The sequence below is a fragment of the Rutidosis leptorrhynchoides genome, chromosome 2 (assembly GCF_046630445.1).
Source record: "Rutidosis leptorrhynchoides isolate AG116_Rl617_1_P2 chromosome 2, CSIRO_AGI_Rlap_v1, whole genome shotgun sequence".
In the NCBI taxonomy this organism is placed as follows: domain Eukaryota; kingdom Viridiplantae; phylum Streptophyta; class Magnoliopsida; order Asterales; family Asteraceae; genus Rutidosis; species Rutidosis leptorrhynchoides.
Window position 1 is genome coordinate 452,073,493 of NC_092334.1, and position 21,693 is coordinate 452,095,185.

The 21,693-nt window shown below is 32.5% G+C and overlaps 2 protein-coding genes across 2 annotated transcripts in view; both read left to right on the forward strand.

Annotated features, from left to right (window-relative positions):
* The first annotated feature begins 1,725 nt into the window (after positions 1-1,725).
* LOC139894499 (protein MICRORCHIDIA 6-like) lies at positions 1,726-18,623 on the forward strand. The gene is made up of 25 exons (XM_071877825.1): positions 1,726-3,005; positions 3,114-3,187; positions 3,378-3,557; positions 3,822-3,913; positions 4,074-4,131; positions 4,272-4,342; positions 14,026-14,331; positions 14,442-14,516; positions 14,619-14,653; positions 14,738-14,816; positions 15,182-15,271; positions 15,363-15,438; positions 15,529-15,607; positions 15,782-15,916; positions 16,011-16,109; positions 16,329-16,430; positions 16,518-16,664; positions 16,767-16,859; positions 16,995-17,046; positions 17,123-17,234; positions 17,314-17,576; positions 17,666-17,760; positions 17,858-17,922; positions 18,128-18,170; positions 18,492-18,623. Exons 6-25 carry the CDS (start codon positions 4,288-4,290, stop codon positions 18,603-18,605), a joined length of 2,115 nt encoding a protein of 704 aa, XP_071733926.1. The 5' UTR covers positions 1,726-3,005; positions 3,114-3,187; positions 3,378-3,557; positions 3,822-3,913; positions 4,074-4,131; positions 4,272-4,287; the 3' UTR covers positions 18,606-18,623.
* The window catches only part of LOC139894498 (protein MICRORCHIDIA 6-like), a 41,239-nt gene continuing 38,052 nt past the window's right edge, over positions 18,507-21,693 (forward strand). Inside the window, exon 1 of the mRNA XM_071877824.1 lies at positions 18,507-18,652. Coding sequence (XP_071733925.1) covers positions 18,634-18,652 — 19 coding nt within the window. The 5' untranslated portion in view covers positions 18,507-18,633. The remainder of the gene's footprint in view (positions 18,653-21,693) is intronic.

Here is a 21,693-nt window from a genome sequence, read left to right on the forward strand (position 1 = left end):
AGTGATTACAAGTTTAAACCTTCGAATAAGATAGCTTTATATGTATGAATCGAATGATGTTATGAACATGATTACTACCTCAAGTTTTCTGGATAAAGCTACTGGAAATGAGAAAAATGGATCTAGCTTCAAAGGATCCTTGGATGGCTTGAAAGTTCTTGAAGCAGAATCATGAGACGAAAACAAGTTCAAGTAAGATTTCCACTCGAAATAAGATTGTTATAGTTATAGAAATTGAATCAAAGTTTGAATATGAGTATCACCTTGTATTAGAAAGATATCTTACTGTAAATAAGAAAGATTTCTTGAGGTTGGATGATCACTCTACAAGATTGGAAGTAAACTAGAAAACTTGGAAGTATTCTTGATTTTATGAAACTAGAACTTGTAGAATTTATTAAGAACACTTAGAACTTGAAGATAGAACTTGAGAGAGATCAATTAGATGAAGAAAATTGAAGAATGAAAGTGTTTGTAGGTGTTTTTGGTCGTTGGTATATGGATTAGATATAAAGGATGTGTAATTTTGTTTACATGTAAATAAGTCATAAATGATTACTCATATTTTTGTAATTTTATGAGATATTTCATGCTAGTTGCCAAATGATGGTTCCCACATGTGTTAGGTGACTCACATGGGCTGCTAAGAGCTGATAATTGGAGTGTATATACCAATAGTACATACATCTAAAAGCTGTGTATTGTACGAGTACGAATACGGGTGCATACGAGTAGAATTGTTGATGAAACTGAACGAGGATGTAATTGTAAGCATTTTTGTTAAGTAGAAGTATTTTGATAAGTGTCTTGAAGTCTTTCAAAAGTGTATGAATACATATTAAAATACTACATGTATATACATTTTAACTGAGTCGTTAAGTCATCGTTAGTCGTTACATGTAAATGTTGATTTGAAACCTTTAAGTTAACGATCTTGTTAAATGTTGTTAACCCAATGTTTATTATATCTAATGAGATGTTAAATTATTATATTATCATGATATTATGATATATTAATATATCTTAATATGATATATATACAGTTAAATGTTGTTACAACGATAATCGTTACATATATGTCTCGTTTCGAAATCATTAAGTTAGTAGTCTTGTTTTTACATATGTAGTTCATTGTTAATACACTTAATGACATGTTTACTTATCATTTATCATGATTAAACATAGTGTATCAATATCTTAATATGATTCATATGTCTTTAGTAAGACGTTGTTATAACGATAATCGTTATATATATCGTTTCGAGTTTCTTAATTCAATAAACTCAATTTTATGTATATAACTCATTGTTAAAATACCTAATGAGATAATTACTTATCATAATATCATGTTAACTATATATATAATCATATATATGTCATCATATAGTTTTTACAAGTTTTAACGTTCGTGAATCACCGGTCAACTTGAGTGGTCAATTGTCTATATGAAACATATTTTAATTAATCAAGTCTTAACAAGTTTGATTGCTTAACATATTAGAAATAACAATTTTATTTAATATATATAAACATGTAAAAGTTGTAGCCAAAATTAAGGTTTGCTTTCAACCACCATCATCGTTCATCTTCATGATCATAATCATCGATTCATCTTCATGGTTAAGGTTTGTTTTATTAAATTTTATGCGATCGGCTTAAGATTTATGAGGATGAAATTAGGGTTTCTGATTGATTATAAGTCAAAATCGAAATCAATATTGAAGTAAAACGATTTCTTTACAGGTTTTTTATTAACGATTTATGTGTACGATTTCTGTATACGACACTATTACGATTCTAATGGTATACATTTTTTTAATATTTCCGGTGTATCGAAGGTCACCAAAACCTTTTCCGGTGAATGAATACCATTAAGTATGACGACCAATATTTTGTGATTCAAGATTACAATGTTTGTTCTGATTATGATTTTGTAAAATACTACAAAGGAATATTTGTGATCGTTTAAGATCTATTAAAATTTTAATTCTGTAAATATCTTGCAATAAGTGTTAATTCTATTGCTGGAAAACTGAAGTTTGAAGGACTAACATAATTAAATTAAAATATTCATTCAATCTTGAAATATAAAAACTGTACTGTTCAAGAATTATTTTTATGATTATTAACAGTTGGCATATTGAAGTTAGTTTTAGGATATGAGCTTCGGAAGGAAGATGCTCGTGATTGTTTGGAAGATACAAATGCACCAATGAATGTTCTCATGATTAGTTTTGGCATTTGAGGGTGCAAATGATGTTTAAGTTCAACAACCTATGTCAATATCGGTGAGTTCCTTTTGTTACTAAAGTGCAAATACTGTATACTTATTTCATTCTAAGAAGTTGAGAATTGTTTCTTTACAAATTTGACAACATTGTATGTACATATGTCATTTCTGGTGGTTAGAGTTGAGAAATGGACGGGGTAGTTTGCTTGGGTATCAAAACAACAATTCGGGTTGGAATGGTCATGGTCCAAATTGGTTAGGTTTGTCTACGGACATGTACTCAGACATGTACTCTGCTTACACTTCTAACCATTTATTTATTTGTTTATTTCAGTTTAACATAATATATACTACTGCCTATTATATTACCCTATTATAATGATCATGTCATTGGTCAAGAATCAAACTAGGTCAACTGAAAAACATCTGGTTTAAATGATACTTTGGTTTAAATGATTTTTTGGTTATTTGGATAATAGGCAAACTAGGTCAACTGTGAAAGTCAAACTGGGTCAGGCTAGGTAAAAGTGCAAAAAAATAAAAATCATTTGGTTAAAATGATCTTTTGCTTTAAATGATCTTTAGGTTATTTGAACATGATTGATTTTAATGATCTCCGGTAATCATTTTGTATTAAGGCTTTGACTATAGTCACGTGATGTCTGACTTTGTTGGATTAAGTATTTTCATCACGGGTACAAAGCGAGATGCATTTGAAGAGTCTTCGATGTGCAAGAAAGCGGAAAAACATCTCATCGAGCATTCGAAACTGAATGTACACACCTTTGTATTTTATAGTAACTCAATATTGAGTTTAAATTTATAAATTCGTCTGTTAAGATTAATCTAAATGTTAATGTTCCATTCTTCTGTTCCATGCCAGGTAAGGATTGATGTTTCTGGAAATCACAGTTTGATGTTTATATATAAAATCACTACAGATGATTCAGTGTTTAGGTAAGGATTGTGTATCTTTAATATTCTTTCTTGATTCATGATATGATGTATCAGTAACTGGTGATCCGTATCCATAACTAAACCGGTCATTATTATTTGCTTATTATTTTAAGCATGTGCACTCCAACTGCTTGATAAACGTCTAACGATGAACACCTTCTTCGCGATATTGTTTTTGCTGTTTTCTAAGGGCTTTCTATGGAGGCTATGCTATGCTTCATATTACTCATCTATTATACGCAGCGATCTTGGTGGACATGTGGGTCCTACTGATGAACAACCACTATCAAATATTGCAATTCACAAAACGTTCATTGCTTTACACGAATCAGTTTCGATTAAGGCAAACCCCGTTCTTCTTGGTTTAAAGGTAGCACCTGTTTCTTTTGTTAATCTCGATTAATTATTGTATGAGACCTTTAGTGTTTTGAGCTTAGTAAGTGTTTGATTGTGAAGCTATTTGATCGTGCTTAGAAGGAGGTGTTTTGAGCTTTTTATTATTGCAAATTAATTAGATGTTATCATGTGTTTCACCATGTTTTATGTTTTTGGGTCACATTATGTTACTTTAAACATTTTGATAAATGGTCATGATATTTTATCCCTTTTAATTATGGTGCTTAATTGAGTGTAGACAGGGTTTTCGGTTGTGACTGCTCCACAACGCAGGTTTACCAGGAAGGAGCTAAAGATGTCGGGATATCGGTCGTAGGTATGGTATCAATGGTGAGATCCACTTTTCTATTTTTTTTTTGTTTACAATCCCACATATCAAGGTAATATATCTAAATATAATGCAAGTACTCTAAAAATTTATAATATTATTTATATAGTAAATAGAAAATAGAAAAAGTCTAAGATGATTTTCTGAAATATCCTTGTGCAGCTTTGATCGTAATGCCCCTGAGTTATTAGAGAAAATGTTGACTCTTGATCCCTCACAGGTATGTTTAGATATGACAAACCTATTCCGGACATATCATTGCAAAGTTTATTTTTTAACTATCTTTAAGAATTTAAATGGGTCAATTTTGTTATGTTTTGTCTTAACGGGTCAAATAAGAAATGATATTGTTTTGTATAGAGGATTTCTGCAAAGGATGCATTGGATGCTGAATATGTCTGGGCTGACCCGTTGCCTTGCGACCCAAAAAGGTTTGCTTTTATAATAATCAATACTTCCCTTTAATTTGTTAACCAACATCCCCGTTAAAGATTTCCTTGCTATACAAACATCCCTGTTGAAGTATGGCGGTATTATTCGTTAACCAACAGACCAGGGGTTAAAGATTTCCTTAGTATAGTAGTCCTTATCTTTTGCAAGTTTTAAGTGTTTCCACTTTCTTTATTTTATTAATTTGGGCAATTTCATCAACCGTGTCTTGAGCTTTATTGCCAAAGATCCAGGTTTGTAGTGCATTATAAGACTTTTTTTTTTTTTTTTTTTTTTATGGTTGCATCTAAATGACACGTAATAAGAGTGTTTGGATCTATTGATGACGAAGATGATACATTTGGATGGAAAATGTTTGTTTTCTATATTGGTTAATTAACTATGTTTGTTTCTTATGTGTTCATACTTTCCTAGGGCTATGTCCTACGTTATTCTAATGAATACATAAATCACTGGAGTGTATTCGTAGCTTTAACTGAAGTATTTATTTGAATTTGAATAGTTTTGTCAACAGAGGGTACATTACTCAAATGGTACACTCTCTCATAAGATAAGTGCATATGAACTTGGTATTAATGATTGATTAAGATTAATACTTCTCATCTTAATGAATATATTATGTAAATAATACTCCGTAAATTGATTATTTTAGTTATGTCACTTCCTATAGATATGCTTTTTCTGGATAATATGGTATACTTTTGTTTATTCATAGTGTATAATAATTTGTAATTTCAATCTTATACTGATATTTTGCTTAATTTGAAACCCTTTTTGCTTAAACCATAGGGCTGTTGATCAGTGTTCTGGATGGAGGTTTGTTGAGCTTTGGATTAGCAAAGTATGATTTGTCCGATTTCACGATACTAGCATAAGAGCTGCAAAAATTGTTGTTAGTGTAAAAGTTTATTCATCTTTGATGTTTAATTTTGTATCGAGATGTCCAACGAATCTGAAATCCTAGTCTTCGAATCAAGAACAACGTTTTCCAGGCTTATTCTTTGACCTCTGTTAGCTAGATCTCAAGATCTCAATCTTCCCGAGGTCTCAATGTTTTATGTAGTTCGATTTATATTTAGAGCATCAAAATATTGAATTCCAACTATTGGTGATTACAGTTATCATTAGGAGTACGCCCAATAATTTGGTGTCATTTAATTATAGTAAGAAATTGATTCTGTAATTTTTTTTTAAAATGGATCCTTAATAAAGGTAAAATTTCGTAGGTGATTATTTTATCAACTAGAAGATGAAAGCTCTACTGTATGAGTTAACCAAGGTATGTCTTGCAATGTTTTCTATTCCTTAGGGCATTCCTACTGTTAACCCTATTGAAATTTTTAATTGCTTTTGCCATTTTAACTTGAATCTTTGATTGAAAAACAGGGTTGGCTAAATGCGGAAGATAATCGGTTGAATAATAAATCGGTGGCCATTAAAATTAGTCCAAATGAGTCAAACACAGTTATTCACATCGAATTTTATTATTTAGAGTTGTCGTGCAACAGGCTCTTAAATATAAATTTTTTTATTTGTTCTATATATTATATATATATAGAAAGAACAAGCTCAAAGCAACCCATTTGTCATATTTGTTGGTTAAACAACAAATCATGTTTACAAATTACAACCATTCATAACTTTATGTTGTTTCATGAATAAATGTATGAAAAATTTTTATCCAAGTTTTGGTTGTGCGTGTGTGTTGTGCACAAAAACATATTTTACTAAATTACCCACAACAATACTTTTGATAATATTTATATAATATCGTTATTTTATATATAAGTTTAAAAACGAATAATGTTTGCGGATGAGTCCCCGTGCAATGCACGGACTCATAAATCTAAGTATAAATCTAAGTATAGAAACAAAACAAGGGGCGGCCAACAAAATGATGGCTTGACCCAATGCCACTCTGTTTTTGGTACTTTTTGTTCAATGCCACTGTCTGTACCAACTTTATAAACAAAAAGCAGCACCGTCGATCAAAAAAACCCTTATCCCACCGCTCTTCCGCCACCGAACTACTCCGCCGTCGTCCGGTTACCGGTAGCTGAAATCGGCGTTTCAACTCTGTTACAGTGTTACTCCTATTTCAGATCCTTTGTTCTTGCATGCCTCAAAACAAACAAATATTCAGATTCCCTGTTACTCCAAACCCTAATTTTTTATTTTGTTGATTATTTTTTTTTAGTTTTTTGATACATTCTTTCAACTCTCTAGGCGCACCTTCATTAACAAATCAATTAACATACTGGTACATTAACTCTTCCTTTTTCAGTTTTAATTATTCTGGTTTTGTTTATTCATTTATTTTATTATAAGTTTTTATTATAAGCCATTATTTAGTTCAAATCTGGTACATTAGATTCATTAGGTCTACGCGATTCGCGTAAGCTTTGTATTCCACGCGTTTCGTGCAGGTCTACACGATTCGCGTATGCTTTGTCTGTATTTTTTTTTTTTTTATATATATAACTTAAAATCAATTGAATTTAAAAATATCTTTTATAAATTTATATTTGTAACGGAAATTCGGTTGTTAGACCTGATCTTAATCCGTTTATAAATTTTTAATTTCAATACATGTTTTAATAATTTCAATTTATAAAATTCAATTCATTAAAAGTTAAAGTTTTTAATGTTTTTCGAAAACAAATTTAAAATAAAATAAAAACACTCTATTTTTGTGTTAAAATTATTAACATTTTTAATTTTAAAACAAGTACATGAAAAATAAAAATTACACAAATTAAAATACACTCTATTTTTTTTTGTATACCCCTAGATCAACTAATTTTCAAACTTAAAACTTTGTTTCCTATCGATTAGGTAGAGATAAATTCGGTCGTCAAACCTATCATTGTCGTTGTAGTATAGTGGTAAGTATTCCCGCCTGTCGCGCGGGTGACCCGGGTTCGTTCCCCGGCAGCGGCGCCAAAAAGTTGATGTGCTGGATCGTAACCTTTATTTATGAACGGATTTGAGTTGTTTTGTTACACGAATTGATTTATTGTATATGTGGTATTTTATTGAATTCAGGTTGATTTCACACATATATAGGCAACTAGTCCTATTCATGTAGTTTAGTTTGTTGGTAAATCCGATTCGTTCCACAGGGAGATGGAGTGTTTAATGGTTTTTAATAGTCTTTGATGTCAAACTTAATTAAAGGTGGTTTTGGATTAGGAATTTATAATATAACAGTAACAGAAAATAACTTAATTAATTTACTAAATAAAATTACAAGATTACAATAATTAACTTATAAAGGAACTAAATGAGATTATACTAATTAGGATGCATTAATTAATTTTATTACTAAATGGTAATTAGTAAAATAGTAATTTTTAATAAAACTATATGTTTAGAATTTTGTTTTGAGCAATTATAATATAAATTTATTTAAATTAACTAAAAGACATTTTTAATGAGATTAATACAAATTAAAAGGAATTAAATTAATTAACTAATTATAAACTAGTTACAAATTATAAACTTATAATAATTAATACTAATTTTTAGGATTAAAACATGTATTAAGGTATTTTATAATAACTAATACTAATTATATAGTAATAACCTAAATATAAATAATTAAATAACTAAAACCCTAATTTTTAACCTAGCTGGTACTGTAGCCGTGTTTATACAGTACGCGTTTCGCGTATTTATACGCGTATCGCGTATATCTTAAACCTTACACGAATTGTGTAGATCTGATCGTACAGTTTGATAAACAGGCGTACGCGTTTCGTGTAGACCATACACGATTCGCGTATGAGTAATACGATGTGACAAAACTAACTGGTACAGATTCGAGTGTTTTTATGTATTCTTTTTATATTTTGTAATAATAATTCGTAAATAATAATAATAATACTTTTACAATAAATATGAATGGGATAAATGGGAGTATTTACTTAAATGTGTCACCCCTAGGTCCATGGATTGTTTTGAGTTTTAAGCCCTATTAAAATGTTTTAGTATTAACTTTATATTTTTCTTTCGAGTAAATATAAGGTTACGACTAACTAAATAAAATCTAATTTTCATCGGATTCTTTTTTAGATAGCTAATATTCCCTAAGTATTTAAATTGAGACCTAGCCTAGTTTTGACTTTCGCCAATACCCAAATCGTAACGGTTTCCCTTTTTACAATTTCACTATCATATAATTATTGATATTACCCAAACCACCGAAGTTTATTTCTAAATTGGTGTTAATAATTTATCCATAATTTCGTCTAGATCATTTTAATGTTGAAGCTTAATTTATATAAATAAAAACAACTTTCGTTATTTAAATTTAATAAATTAAGTGGCAAGGGTTAAATACCTAATTACACAATAATGGTTCTTTTAACTAGGCTCAATATTAAAAATACCTAAGTTACATTTTAACTTTTACAATTGATAACAATCCATTTCACTAGGGGCTCTACATCTAAGCAAACACTATGAAAAATTAGCTATTCATTACACTAGGGTAAACATAAAAATATAGATATGTAAACATAATAACAACGATAATTTTAACAGAGTAAACTTACTAAAAATTCTTCACTTTCATTAACTTCAAACGGTAGAAAATTACAATAATAACACCCTTTCCACGCGTACAATAACACCCTTAATCACGAACAATACACCCTTAATATTTGAACTATACTAAATATTGAACCTTGAAACTAATTTTACAGAATGATATTAACTTGTGTATAGTAATTGTTGTATGAAAAATGTTGTTGTCTGCACCCCTTGTACACTGACTGCTACTCCGTATTTAACATGTATCTTTGAAGTAGTAGGTAAAGTTTTAATTGGTTCCTTGCTGTAACACATTGAGAAAAGAATTGTTTTAAAACTCCAAAAGCAGCCGCCCTTATCTGATGAATGATTAAATTCGGCCTAACATTACGCGTTTCGTGTAGAGGTCACACGATTCGCGTAAGGCTAAATTACTACGCGATTCGTGTAGATCTACACGATTCGCGTAAGAGATAATGGCAGTTTTCTTTATTTTTCTTTTTCGTTTGTTCTATGTTGATCCCGTGTTGACGTTAAATTGACTTGGCACTTTCCATTTGAACTCTTTTCTTCAATTATCTTGTACTTTCATTCGGATAAACGTTTCTTGATATAAATTTGGTTAAAACTATCGTTTTATCGTCGTTTCTTCGAATAGCAAGCTCTTGTCTACTTTTATCGTTTTTCTCGTGAAATGCTCATTGAATGTCTTTGTAGATGGTGAAAACCTATGAAATATAAGTGATATTGCGTCGAATAATATGTATGTTTAGAGCAATATCAAAATACCCCACACTTGAACGTTGCTTGTCCTCAAGCAATTACATCCTTGAACAGAATTAGAACATTATATATATCTTTATTATCGAACATTAGATCACACAACACACACTACACGAAATGAAACACACGCTATATGAAATATATTACACAACACAGTATTTATTGGATCACACGCACACCACACGAAACGAAATTCTGACAACAGAAACAAACATGAAACTCGTGATTAGGGTTTAAAAATTTGGATCCTTAGGGAAAATTGGACCTTGTGAAAACGTTTTATGATTTATTAAAATGTCATGCTAGTTTTTACACTAGACACGTTTTCCGGTTTTAACCTCAAATTCCGGTTGAGGGTAACTGAAAACCGAAGTCTCAGTCGGCGATTAGCAAGCTATTCGCCCCCATGATTGTAGTATCATGGAACTTGAAGCCAAATGTCCAAAAATAGTTTTACACAAATATAATTCATAAAATAGCATAAGTTTTTAGAACAAAATTATATCGTGTCCAAATATCATCGGTGAACCATGAGTTTGCACACCTCAATTTGTTATGGCATATGTATGTTGACCGCGGTCAAACATAGATGCGGTTAATCTTTACGGAGATTATCCATCTGGGGATTAGATTCATTAGTCTTAAAAGCTAATTTGCATTGTGCCCCCCCATTGTACGAGAAGCTAAGAAGGCCGTAGCAATTGCAAAAGACAAAGCATATGAAGACTTGTATAGAAAACTAGACTCTAAAGAGGGAGCTAATGACATATATAGGATAGCCAAAGCTAGGGAGCGAGGAAGGAGGGACTTAGGTAACATCAAATATATCAAGGATGTAGCAGGGCAAAGTATAGTGAGAGAAGACCTTATTAGGAAAAGATGGGAAGAATATTTTGCTTCCCTTTTCGGTAGGGGAAGACCGGAGCGGAACGGTGAACCCCACTAGGTCCAGGAGTTTCAAAACAACTGTTTCTGCACGAGGATTAATCAGGAGGAAGTTAGATTGGCCCTACGAAAGATGGGGAGGAACAAAGCAGTAGGACCAGACCAAATTCCGATTGAGGCGTGGAAGTGCCTAGGAGGTGACGGGGTTAGATGGTTGACAAACCTTTTCAACACGACGTTTAGAAGCGCAAATATGCCTATGGAATGGAGACTCAGTGAGGTTATTCCCATTTACAAGAACAAGGGAGATGCGCAATTATGTAGTAACTATAGAGGCATAAAGTTACTCAGTCATACTATGAAGCTTTGGGAAAGAGTGATCGAGACGAGGCTCAGACGCGAGACAAAGGTTTCAGAGAACCAATTCGGCTTCATGCCAGGACGCTCGTCGATGGAAGCGATTCACATAGTTAGAAGCCTTATGGAGAAGTATAGGGAAAAGCAAAAGAACCTACACATGGCGTTCTTAGACTTGGAAAAAGCTTATGACTGTGTCCCGCGTGAGCTGATTTGGAAGACTCTTAATGCTAGGGGAGTCCCAAGTAGATATATAAGATCTATTAGAGATATGTACGAGGGGGCGAAGACTCGTGTACGTACGACGGTAGGAATCACAGAGTTTTTCCCGGTAGAGGTTGGTTTACATCAGGGATCTGCCCTTAGCCCTTATCTTTTCGCTTTGATCCTAGACGAGTTGACTCATAGGATACAAGACAACATCCCATGGTGCCTGATTTTCGCTGACGATATTGTATTAGTTTCGGATTCTCAGGATGAGCTTAACAGGAGGCTAGAGCAATGGAGGATCGCCTTAGAATCAAATGGCCTACGGATTAGCAGACTTAAATCGGAGTACCTTAGATGCGATTTCAAGGGGGGCGAAGAGGAACACGACGATATAGTGGATATCAGAATTGGGGATCAGATTCTACCCCCGCAAGAGTCCTTTAGATATTTAGGCTCGATGCTTCACATTTCGGGAAGGATAGATGAGGATGTGACGCATCGTATACGAGTAGGATGGTTGAAGTGGAGGGCTGCGAAAGGGGTGTTGTGCGACAAGAAGGTCCCACTTAAACTGAAAGGTAAATTCTTTAAGGTGGCAATTAGACCAGCCATGTTGTACGGATCAGAGTGTTGGCCAATGACGAAGGCCCAAGAGAGGAGGATGGAGGTGGCAGAAATGAGGATGCTTAGATGGGCGTGTGGTAAGACCATGCTAGATATGATACCAAATGGAGTTTTTAGGGAGAAATTGGAAGTTGGGAACATCACCAACAAACTTAGGGAAGGACGACTTAGATGGTTTGGGCATGTTAGGAGGCGCCCACTTTTAGCCCCAGTTAGGAGAGTCGAGACCCTCGCCGTTGGCGGCGTAAGGAGAAGGGGTAGACCTAGACGTAGGATGGAGGATAGATTGAAGCTTGACATGAAAGAGCTCCTACTGACGGAGGACATGACTTCTGATAGGAGCCTGTGGAGGAGTAGAATTAGAATTATTGAGTAGGTTTTTTTTTTTTTTTTTTTTTTTTTTTTTTTCATTGTGTTAGTTACTTTTATTATACAACTACATATATAACTATAACCAGATATTCAATAACCACACTATTTATACCCCTCTACATGGTTTATATGCCTTTGTATCTATGTATATGTTTTTAGGCTATATATATGTACCGATGTATATGTTTGTATCTATATATATATGTATCTATGTATCTAAGTGCATGTATTGGTGTATGTAGGTTTGTCTGTCTTGTATCTGTACCTAGGTATATATATCTACGAATGTATCTATATGTATTTATGTTTAAGCATGAGTTTTTTTTTTTTTTTTTTTTTTTTTTTTTTTTTTTTTTCGTGTGGTATATATATATCGATGTGTGTGTCTGCGTGGGTGCGTATATGTATATGTATATGTATATGTATATGTATATGTATATGTATATGTATATGTATATGTATATGTATATATCTTGTTTGTCTGTATGTCTACCTAAAACTAAATGGTTATGTGCACTATTTTATTCATGCTCTTTGCCCTACTGTTGTGCATTACTGCTATATGTGTCCCTTTTATGGTTACTGTGTATGGTTGCTTCTTGCTAGGCGCTCATTACTCGTACAGGTACGTATCATTTGCCCTCTCTATTTCGTTCTTATGAGCTCTTCGGGCCGGAGGTCCTTTGGGAAGCAATCTCTTTTGCGCTAGAGTAGAGGGAGGGACGACCTTATCTAGGCGCGGGTTCTATACCCGCGGGTGGAGTAGTGACTTCCTTCTAATCTAGGGTACGAGGAATGATTGTCTACACTCACCTTCCCCATACCCCACTTTCGTTGGATTGGGTATTGTTATTGTTGTTGTTGTTGTTGTATTTAGTTCAAATATGATAATTGGAAGTGATTTTTGGTTTTTTATTGTAATGGTTTCACTTAAATTATAAAGATTGTTAGTTTAAGTTGGCCATGATACTACATCATCATAGTTTAGGACCTTCTGTAAGCATTTTTCAATTAAACATTTTATTAAGTTCGAGATATATTTTTTTTTTTTTTTTGTGAAGCCAATTTAGGTGTTTATCAGAGTAAATTATACTCCGTAAAAGGAAATCATCAGAGTAACTAGGCGTGGTTGTAATAAAACTCGTGTAATTAAAATAATGGTGGGCCCTGTATGTTGAAAATCTTGGCACTTTATGTGAGTAATTATTATGTGGGGCCAACCTTTTCCATAAGGTCAAAAATGATGGGTCAGTGGGTGGAAAATTATGTTAAATAATGCATGTTTGATAAGTTTGAATTATTGGGAGAATATTCAATGAAATATGCCATTTGAATTCGCCTATGAATTCTTGTATGTTTTTCATTTGAGAGGTATCGAATTACACAATTTTCTCTCAATTTTGTAAGAAATCTTTGAGTGCAATAATAATATCAAGGTGTGTTTTATAAAATTCTATATCTTTTAAATACTTCTTTATTTCAGTTTATAACTACTGATACAGAGTAGCGATCCAATATAATATAATTTTAATTTACGGGACAATTAACCCTTGTTTTTTGTGCACATACAGTGATATATGCATGAATCATCTTGTTTCCTACTAAGAGATCTAGCTGATTTAATGCAACTCTGTAACAAAGTTACTGTTATTTGTTAGATGTTATTTTAGTTATTATGTTAAAGTCTTCTAGATGTATGGTTAAGTTAACCATCAGTGCAAATTATTTTTATAGTATTCTTTTAATTTTTGTTTGATTCGTGAATGTTATCCCGAATTACAATTACCATTATCAACAACATTTCTTGGTTAGGAATATATGGAATGGTTTCTTAGATTTTTGGTTTACCAATAGCCCGTTTTTGGCATGAAAGTAACCTAATTTACTGGTACCATTGTAGTGAATGAAATAATCTCGATGGACATTGCTGAGTTTTTGAATGATATTGGTCACGTAGAAGGGGATGTTAAATTGGAGACAAATTTAGGTGGCTATAATTATAAAAGGGTTAAAAATAATGGTATGCGACCAGAGGCTGAAGAAAACAGAAGCTGTAGTGGCACAAGTGTGGTGGATCAAGAACAATCACTCGTAGACGATGCGAACATTTGTTCGACATCGCCAATATCTTCTGCACCAATTTGTAGACAATTTTGGAAAGCTGGAGCCTACAATGATGATCTTACTCCCAAGTCCACTACTAAATGTACTCATCTTATTTATATTTTATTTTGTGATTTGTGACATGAAGTTATTTGTAATTCGTTGGTGTATTTCAATGATTTATTTTCTAATGTTTTGTTATGTACATAACAGTGGGTTCTAGTTATCTGCACATACATCCTAAGTTTCTACACTCAAATGCTACTTCTCACAAATGGGCATTTGGTGGTATGTTGAGCTTAACCTTATTTTTGTTTAATTTCTCAATAGTGATAGAAACAATGGTAACTTTTTTTGTGTGATAAATTGTCTGTAAATTTGTATTTGCAGCCATAGCAGAGCTTATTGATAACGCTGTCGATGAGGTAATGAACTTCATTACTTACTATTACAGTCTTGTTTTCTTTGCTACAACTTGTTTCATGTTTTTGCATTATTTATTTTTGCAGATACAAAATGCAGCCACTTTTGTGATTATTGACAAAACAATTAACCCAAGAAATGGAGCTACAGCATTGCTTATTCAAGGTAGATTTCTTTTAGGCTATGTTTGGCGACGAGCTTATTGGAGCTTTTAGCTTTTAATAAAAAGCTCCTATTTAATAAAAAGCTCCGTTTGGTTAGAGGAGCTAAAATTTTCTAGACGGGGGAAAGCTAAAAGCTACTTGAAGTAGCGTTTGGCTTTTAGCTTCTAGTTTTTTGTCATTTTACGTTTTATTTAACAGATTCAGCGCCAAACACTAATATATATTTAATAAGCTACCAGCTACCAGCTACAAGCTACCATCTAATTTTGCCAAACATACCCTTAATTAGGTTTTCATGTTGTGCCCCGGAGTATTCTTTTTTTTAACTTTATGTTGTGTTACTAACTTTATTTTTACTCAATATAGACGATGGTGGTGGGATGGATCCAGAAGCAATGCGGCATTGTTTGAGTTTTGGGTTTTCAGATAAGAAGTCCAAGTTTGCGATTGGGAAGTGTATGTTCTTTAAATGCAACTTATTTAATAATTTTCTTTCTATTTTGTTTTTTCCCTTGATTTTGATTGGTTGACTTGTAGACACGTTCAGATGGAAATGGTTTTAAGACCAGTACTATGAGGCTAGGAGCAGATGTGATTGTTTTCAGCCGCCACTTAACTGGAAGGTTTGACTACTGTTTACATCATATGAAACAATGTTTCTGTACTTGCATTTATATTTCATTATGTACTTTTTTTTTTCTTCTTATGTACAGCACATTTACCCAAAGTATCGGTCTTCTTTCATATACATTTTTAACTCAATCAGGCTATGACAGGATAGTAGTACCAATGGTGAGAGTTCACTTTTCTTATTATTTCCCTTTTCACGGCTTGATTTCATCAATTGATTTGCACCAAAAAAAGATATATATATATATATATATATATATTTTTAATAAAATGTATATATAGATGTGTTGTAGTAGCATACAATATATTCTCTGCTGAAGTATATGAAAAATGCAGGTTCATTACCAGTACAACTTTATGACAAACTCTTTTGATCCCTTGCATTCAGTAAATAATGACAACCCAAATTCAAACCTATCTGTCATTTTGAAATGGTCTCCGTATTCAACTGAGGAGGAACTATTGAGACAAGTAAGTCGGGTTCCACATTTTAATTATAAATTACTAATTACTATTGGGAATTTATTTTCTTGATGAAACATAACGATGTTCATGATGTGTGTAGTTTGAAAACGTTGGTGCTCATGGCACAAAAGTCATCATATACAATTTATGGCTTGATGATGACGGTAATATGGAGCTTGATTTTGACTCGGATCGTGAGGTTTAAACCTTTTTGCTACTTATAATTATTGTATTATTATACATATTTAAAAATACATCTTAGGTGGCACTTGGTTCATTTTATGTAATGGAATGGTAATAGCCTTGTGCTTAGTAAATATCATATCAGATATATAATCAACCACTACAGAATTAAAAATAAACTAACATGAGCAGAAAAATCAAGATAATAATCGATTTTTTACCAATCCTGATTCAGGATATATGCATTACATGGGATGGAAAAAGTAAAGCGAAAGAAACTTCTCGTTTAGCTGTAACTGAACAGCACATTTCTAACCGCATCCGTTGTTCTCTCCGCGTAAGTCGTCAATTCTATTAATATACATGTCTTTATTCTACAAATTTAATATCTTTGTTATATTATTTACATCTTCTTGTGTTCCAGGCCTACTTATCCGTCTTGTATTTAAAGTTACCTGAAAGTTTTGCAATGTTATTGCGAGGGAAAACGGTTATTTATCATAATATTGCAACCGATCTGATACATACGGAGTATATCCTGTATAAACCTCATAGTGACGGACGTAGTGAGGTTGTACTCGGTTAACAAACCGTCGAATATTTATTTTTATATTATTTATTGTTTTATTTTTGATTTTTGTAATATAATGGTTGGACTTAATTATCAATTCAGGGCATGGTAATTACGACGATAGGGTTCGATAAGGATTCTCCAAATGTGAGTGTTCATGGCTTTAACATCTACCACAAGAATCGTTTGATACTGGTGATTAGTTCTCATTCCTTCTAACATAATTTAAAGAATTCATTTATTTAATTTCTTTTAATAATAAATTGTGAGTGTTGATTTTTTCCTTTTGTTTACAAATTTTGAAACATGTATGTGCGTTTTTATTTGCAGCCGTTTCATCCCGTGGTCTTATTTTCTAACAGCCGAGGCAGAGGTGTTGTTGGTAAGAGTTTGTACTGCAGTGCTCTTTCAAGGGGATGTGAGTTTTTTATTTTAACGTAAATTAATTTTTGTTGTAGGTGTTCTCGAAACAAATTTTATTGAACCTACTCACAATAAACAAGATGTTGAGAAAACATCAGTTTATCAAAAACTTATGAATCGTTTGAAAGAAATGACCTGGGAATACTGGTAAGCAATATCTATTAAAAGGCAAAGTATATAATTGTTCATCTAAAAACGATATTTATTGACGATTGAATATATTCAGGGATTATCATTCTGGACTTATTGGGTATAAAAGTCAGAAAAGAGCGCTGCCGGCATCAGATACCACCCCTGGTTCAGCTAATTTTTTTCATCAGCATGTTGTTGATAGATCTATTCAAAGGAAACCCATTTCGAATACTGGAGCCAATAAAAAACAGCCACCTTTCATAGCTACTGTGAACAGCAAGGCTGCCCTTTTTTCTAATTCCCCGTTTTTTAAACCAGTAGAATTAATACCAAACTGCCCTCCCGGTTTCAAAGAAGGTATAGAATTAACTACTTTTTTAGTTAAGTAAAAAGTTTAGTATTTTTAATTTGTTTTATTCATCGCTTCTTGTCATTACTTTTGAAAGGGTCGAATTTGAAACCAAAGATGAGAACTGAGCCTCAAAATTTTCAATTGGGCTCCCAGATGGGTAGCAGAGTGGTTAATGTCCGCACTAGCATGGTAACTTCATATTTTTTGGTTTATTTTTTTAAGACTATTGGTTCTTTTTTCTTGTTTACAATTTTAATTTATTATTATTAATTTTTTTTATGTGTAGACTGATATTAATAACAATCGAGGGGCATTAAGCGTTATAGATGAAAACAAAAAGCTTAAAGCCGAGTGAGTATACTTATTATTTTGTGCCTATGTTGCTGTTGATTAAACTAACAATATATTCACGTTTTAACAGTTATTGTACCCCTTAGGGCTGTTGTTTAACAGGCTTTAAATTATTGTACATCTCGATAACCGCCATTTAGAAAGTGATAGATAACCGCTATGTAATTCGTTGCTTTAGTTGTTATATGTTCTTTTTTCTTTTCAGATGCTTGGAGCTTGAGAAGGCAGAAGAAGAACTTAAGCATAAGGTACCATTATTTTAACGTGTTAAATTATTTTTTCTTGCTAATTGAGATGGGTCAGATGGGTCAAAGTCGAAGAACAAAGATATTTTCAATGCATATAATTTGTGAAGTCGTTTAATTCAAGTTTATAGATAGATTTAGATTTTACTTGTGTAACAAGTCTTGTAATTTTGTAAGCACAATTAAAGCTTTTATCGACACAAATAGAGTATTAAAAGTTGACCTTAAAGTCTTTGCGTGAACCAATTGACCTTTTATCGACACCGTTGCAACTATGTTGTTTTTTTGCTGATTGATGGTTTTGACGCTATGTATGAATGGCAGGTTGTGCTGCTTAAAACGGAATTGGAAGATGCACAAGTGGAGTATGCTCGTTTGTTGGCTGAAATGCATAACCTGGAGATTGTAAAGGGGGAAACTAATCAGTTTGTTGCCTAAACGCATGGCTTGTGGCAGGCCGTAAGGCATGGCCGTATGGCTGTCTGGTCAGTCTTGCTTCCTAGGTCGTATCTTGGTTTTCACCGTTTTCGCTCCAGATTATTCGTTTTATGTTCAATTTCTTCGATTCTTCTTGCATTGTCTTCGTAATCACTTAATCTACAAAATAAGGCGAATAAACGCTTAATTTGGCGATAAAGTTTATATCTTTATTGATTTGGGGCTTATAATTAAGGGTAAAAACACGACTTTTTCACCGATATCAAATATCCTACATTTGGACTTTGCTTGTCCTCAAGCAAAAAGCGGATATATCGGGTATCTTCTACTAGATTCTATTTTTGCCAAACCTCAGGTTCTTTTATTATGCCATGACTGGAAATTAATGCATCATTCGAAAGTATTACAGAAAGTTTCGAGCATTATGTTCCTATCGTCGGATTTTGCTCGTTTCATGAGTACAAGACATACTTTCCAATTATCAGATGTAAAATATACATGACTAGGCTTCTTACTGGCGGATCACTCTATTCACTCAGATGTTTAGGGCCTCTTACAATAATTGTATTGTCGCTCAGAAGCCAGTCGTGTAACGATTATTGTCAAAAGCTTGGTCAAGGATCGATATCTCCACCGATTAGATAAGGAGGACACTGATCTTCTTTTTAGGTGTCCTTTCAAGAGAAAGACGGGTTTCAAGGTTGAGTGGTGGAGAAAGGTGAAGGTTTTGTGAAGGGGTGAAATTTGGTGTTTCCCTTGAATTTGTAAGAGAATTGATAGATTATGGTTCTCGGTGTAATTCCTTTTCTATAGGATGAATGAATCTTTATTTTTGTGAAGAGTTTTTCTCGGAAGGCGCTAATTTCGCGAAGACTTTTGTCTAGAGTTTGCTTAACTTTTTCGACAGTTCTTCTAGGTCACACTTCTTTTTCTTCTGGGCTTTTCATGCCTTTATAGAGTCTTTGCTCATATATATGACTTTTGTCTAGAGTTTGCTTAACTTTTTCGACAGTTCTTCTTGGTCACACTTCTTTTTCTTCGGGGCTTTTCATGCCTTTATAGAGTCTTTGCTCATATATATGTGTGTGTAAATATATAGGGAGAGGATTCAGTGAGAACTTTTTTAGTGTGAGAACTCTAGGAACTCAAAATACACTCCAAATACACTAAAATTCGAGCAAAAAGGGACACGGACGAACAAAAAAAAGCAAATTCGAGCAAAAATAAAAAACACGGACGAACAAAAAATCATAGCCGTTCAAAAAATATATATTTTTTTTTCGATTTTCAAAAATGTGGAACACATTTTTGTTCGACTATCACGTTTTTGTTCGACTATCACGTGTTTTACATTTTTTTTGTTCGAATTTCAAAAATGTAGAACACATTTTTGTTCGAATTTCACATTTTTGTTCGAATTACTATAATGTAGAACACATTTTTGTTCGACTACTGCCGCGTTCTGCATTTTTTTGTTCGACTATCAAAATGGAGAACACATTTTTGTTCGACTTAATTTTTTTTTGTTCGGACGCCTTTTTTTGTTCAACTTTCCTGTTTTTCGCTCGACTATCCCCGTTTTTGCTCGCCCGCCCCTTTTTTTGCTCGAAATTCCCTTTTTTGTTCGAATTTCAGTGTATTTTTGAGTTTTTAGGGTTCTCACACCAAAAAGTTTTCATTTGATCCCTTATATATATATATATATATATATATATATATATATATATATATATATATATATATATATATATATATATATATATATATCATGACTTTTGTCTTTTCTTCTTGTCCTCAGAGAGGAAGTGATATTTCACTTGATTATAGGTTTTTGACCTATCAAAAACAAATATATATATATATATATATATATATATATATATATATATATATATATATATATATATATATATATATACCCTATCTTCATGACTTTTGTCTTTTCTTCTTGTGCTCAGAGAGGAAGTGATATTTCACTTGAAAATAGGTTTTTGACCTATAAAAAACAAAATATATATATATATATATATATATATATATATATATATATATATATATATATATATATATAGTGGTAGGATCAAGGGGAAAGTAACCAATCGGGGGAAAACGGGGGAAGCAATTTTTTTTTTTCGTTTTTTGAAAAAACTTTGTTCACGAACATTATATATTGGATAAAAATATGAACTTGTAATAAAGACACTTTGTGATAAATGTATTTATTTTGGCGGGAAAATGTTCGAAGAATTAATATATAACAATTATCGTGTTTTTCGAGCGTATGCTGAGGTTTTAGATATTAGGGTTTATAGGGTTTAGATATTAGGGTTTAGAAATTTAGGGTTTAGGGTTTAGATTTAGGTTTTAGATTGAGTTTTTAACACGAACAGTTTAGAGTCCCCTAAACCCTAAACCCGAAATTCTAAATCGGACTAAATTTTACTTCACAAAACATGAAAAAAAAATGTTAACATTCTTCACGATCAATATTATTTTGAATGTTATTTTTGTCGACCGTTTTTCCGCCTAAATAATAACATCATCCCGAAGTGTCTTTTTTAAACGTTCATATTTTCGTGTGATTTTGATGCCTGAATTTTTTATTTAAAAAAAAAACGAAATTTTTTTCCTTCTCCCGCTTCCCCCCGATTGGTTACTTTCCCATTTATTCATGACTTTGTCTTTTCTTCTTGTGCTCAGGAAGTGATATTTCACTTGAAAATATGTTTTTGACCTATCAAAAACAATCGGGTGTTCGGAATCTTTTGACAAATGTTTTTTGAAGTAAATTTAATCGATCTATCTCTTTTTTTCAATCTTTGAATTTTGGGAAGTGAAGAAGGAATGAAGGTGATTGAGTGGGGTGGATTTTGGGTGGATGTTTTCATCAACTCTTTCTAATGTGAGTTGGTATGGGTTAAATTTTAGAAATGGAATTGGTTTTTGTCTTCTCTATCAAAATGAATTCGAAAGGAGTATCGCATCTACACTACGTATGACGCTTACTAATCGTTGGTCTTGAAATGTATGTCAAGAACAAGTTCTAACTCAAATAGTACATCGACACGCTCATCAAACGAAATAGCAA

Bases quoted from the DNA above. Each gene is read 5' to 3' on its own strand.
- LOC139894499 (XM_071877825.1), top strand. From the start codon at position 4,288: ATGCATTGGATGCTGAATATGTCTGGGCTGACCCGTTGCCTTGCGACC. The intron at 14,654-14,737 runs GTAATGAACTTC...TTATTTTTGCAG, and splicing joins TTGATAACGCTGTCGATGAG to ATACAAAATGCAGCCACTTT. The intron at 16,431-16,517 runs GTAAGTCGTCAA...CTTGTGTTCCAG, and splicing joins GCATCCGTTGTTCTCTCCGC to GCCTACTTATCCGTCTTGTA.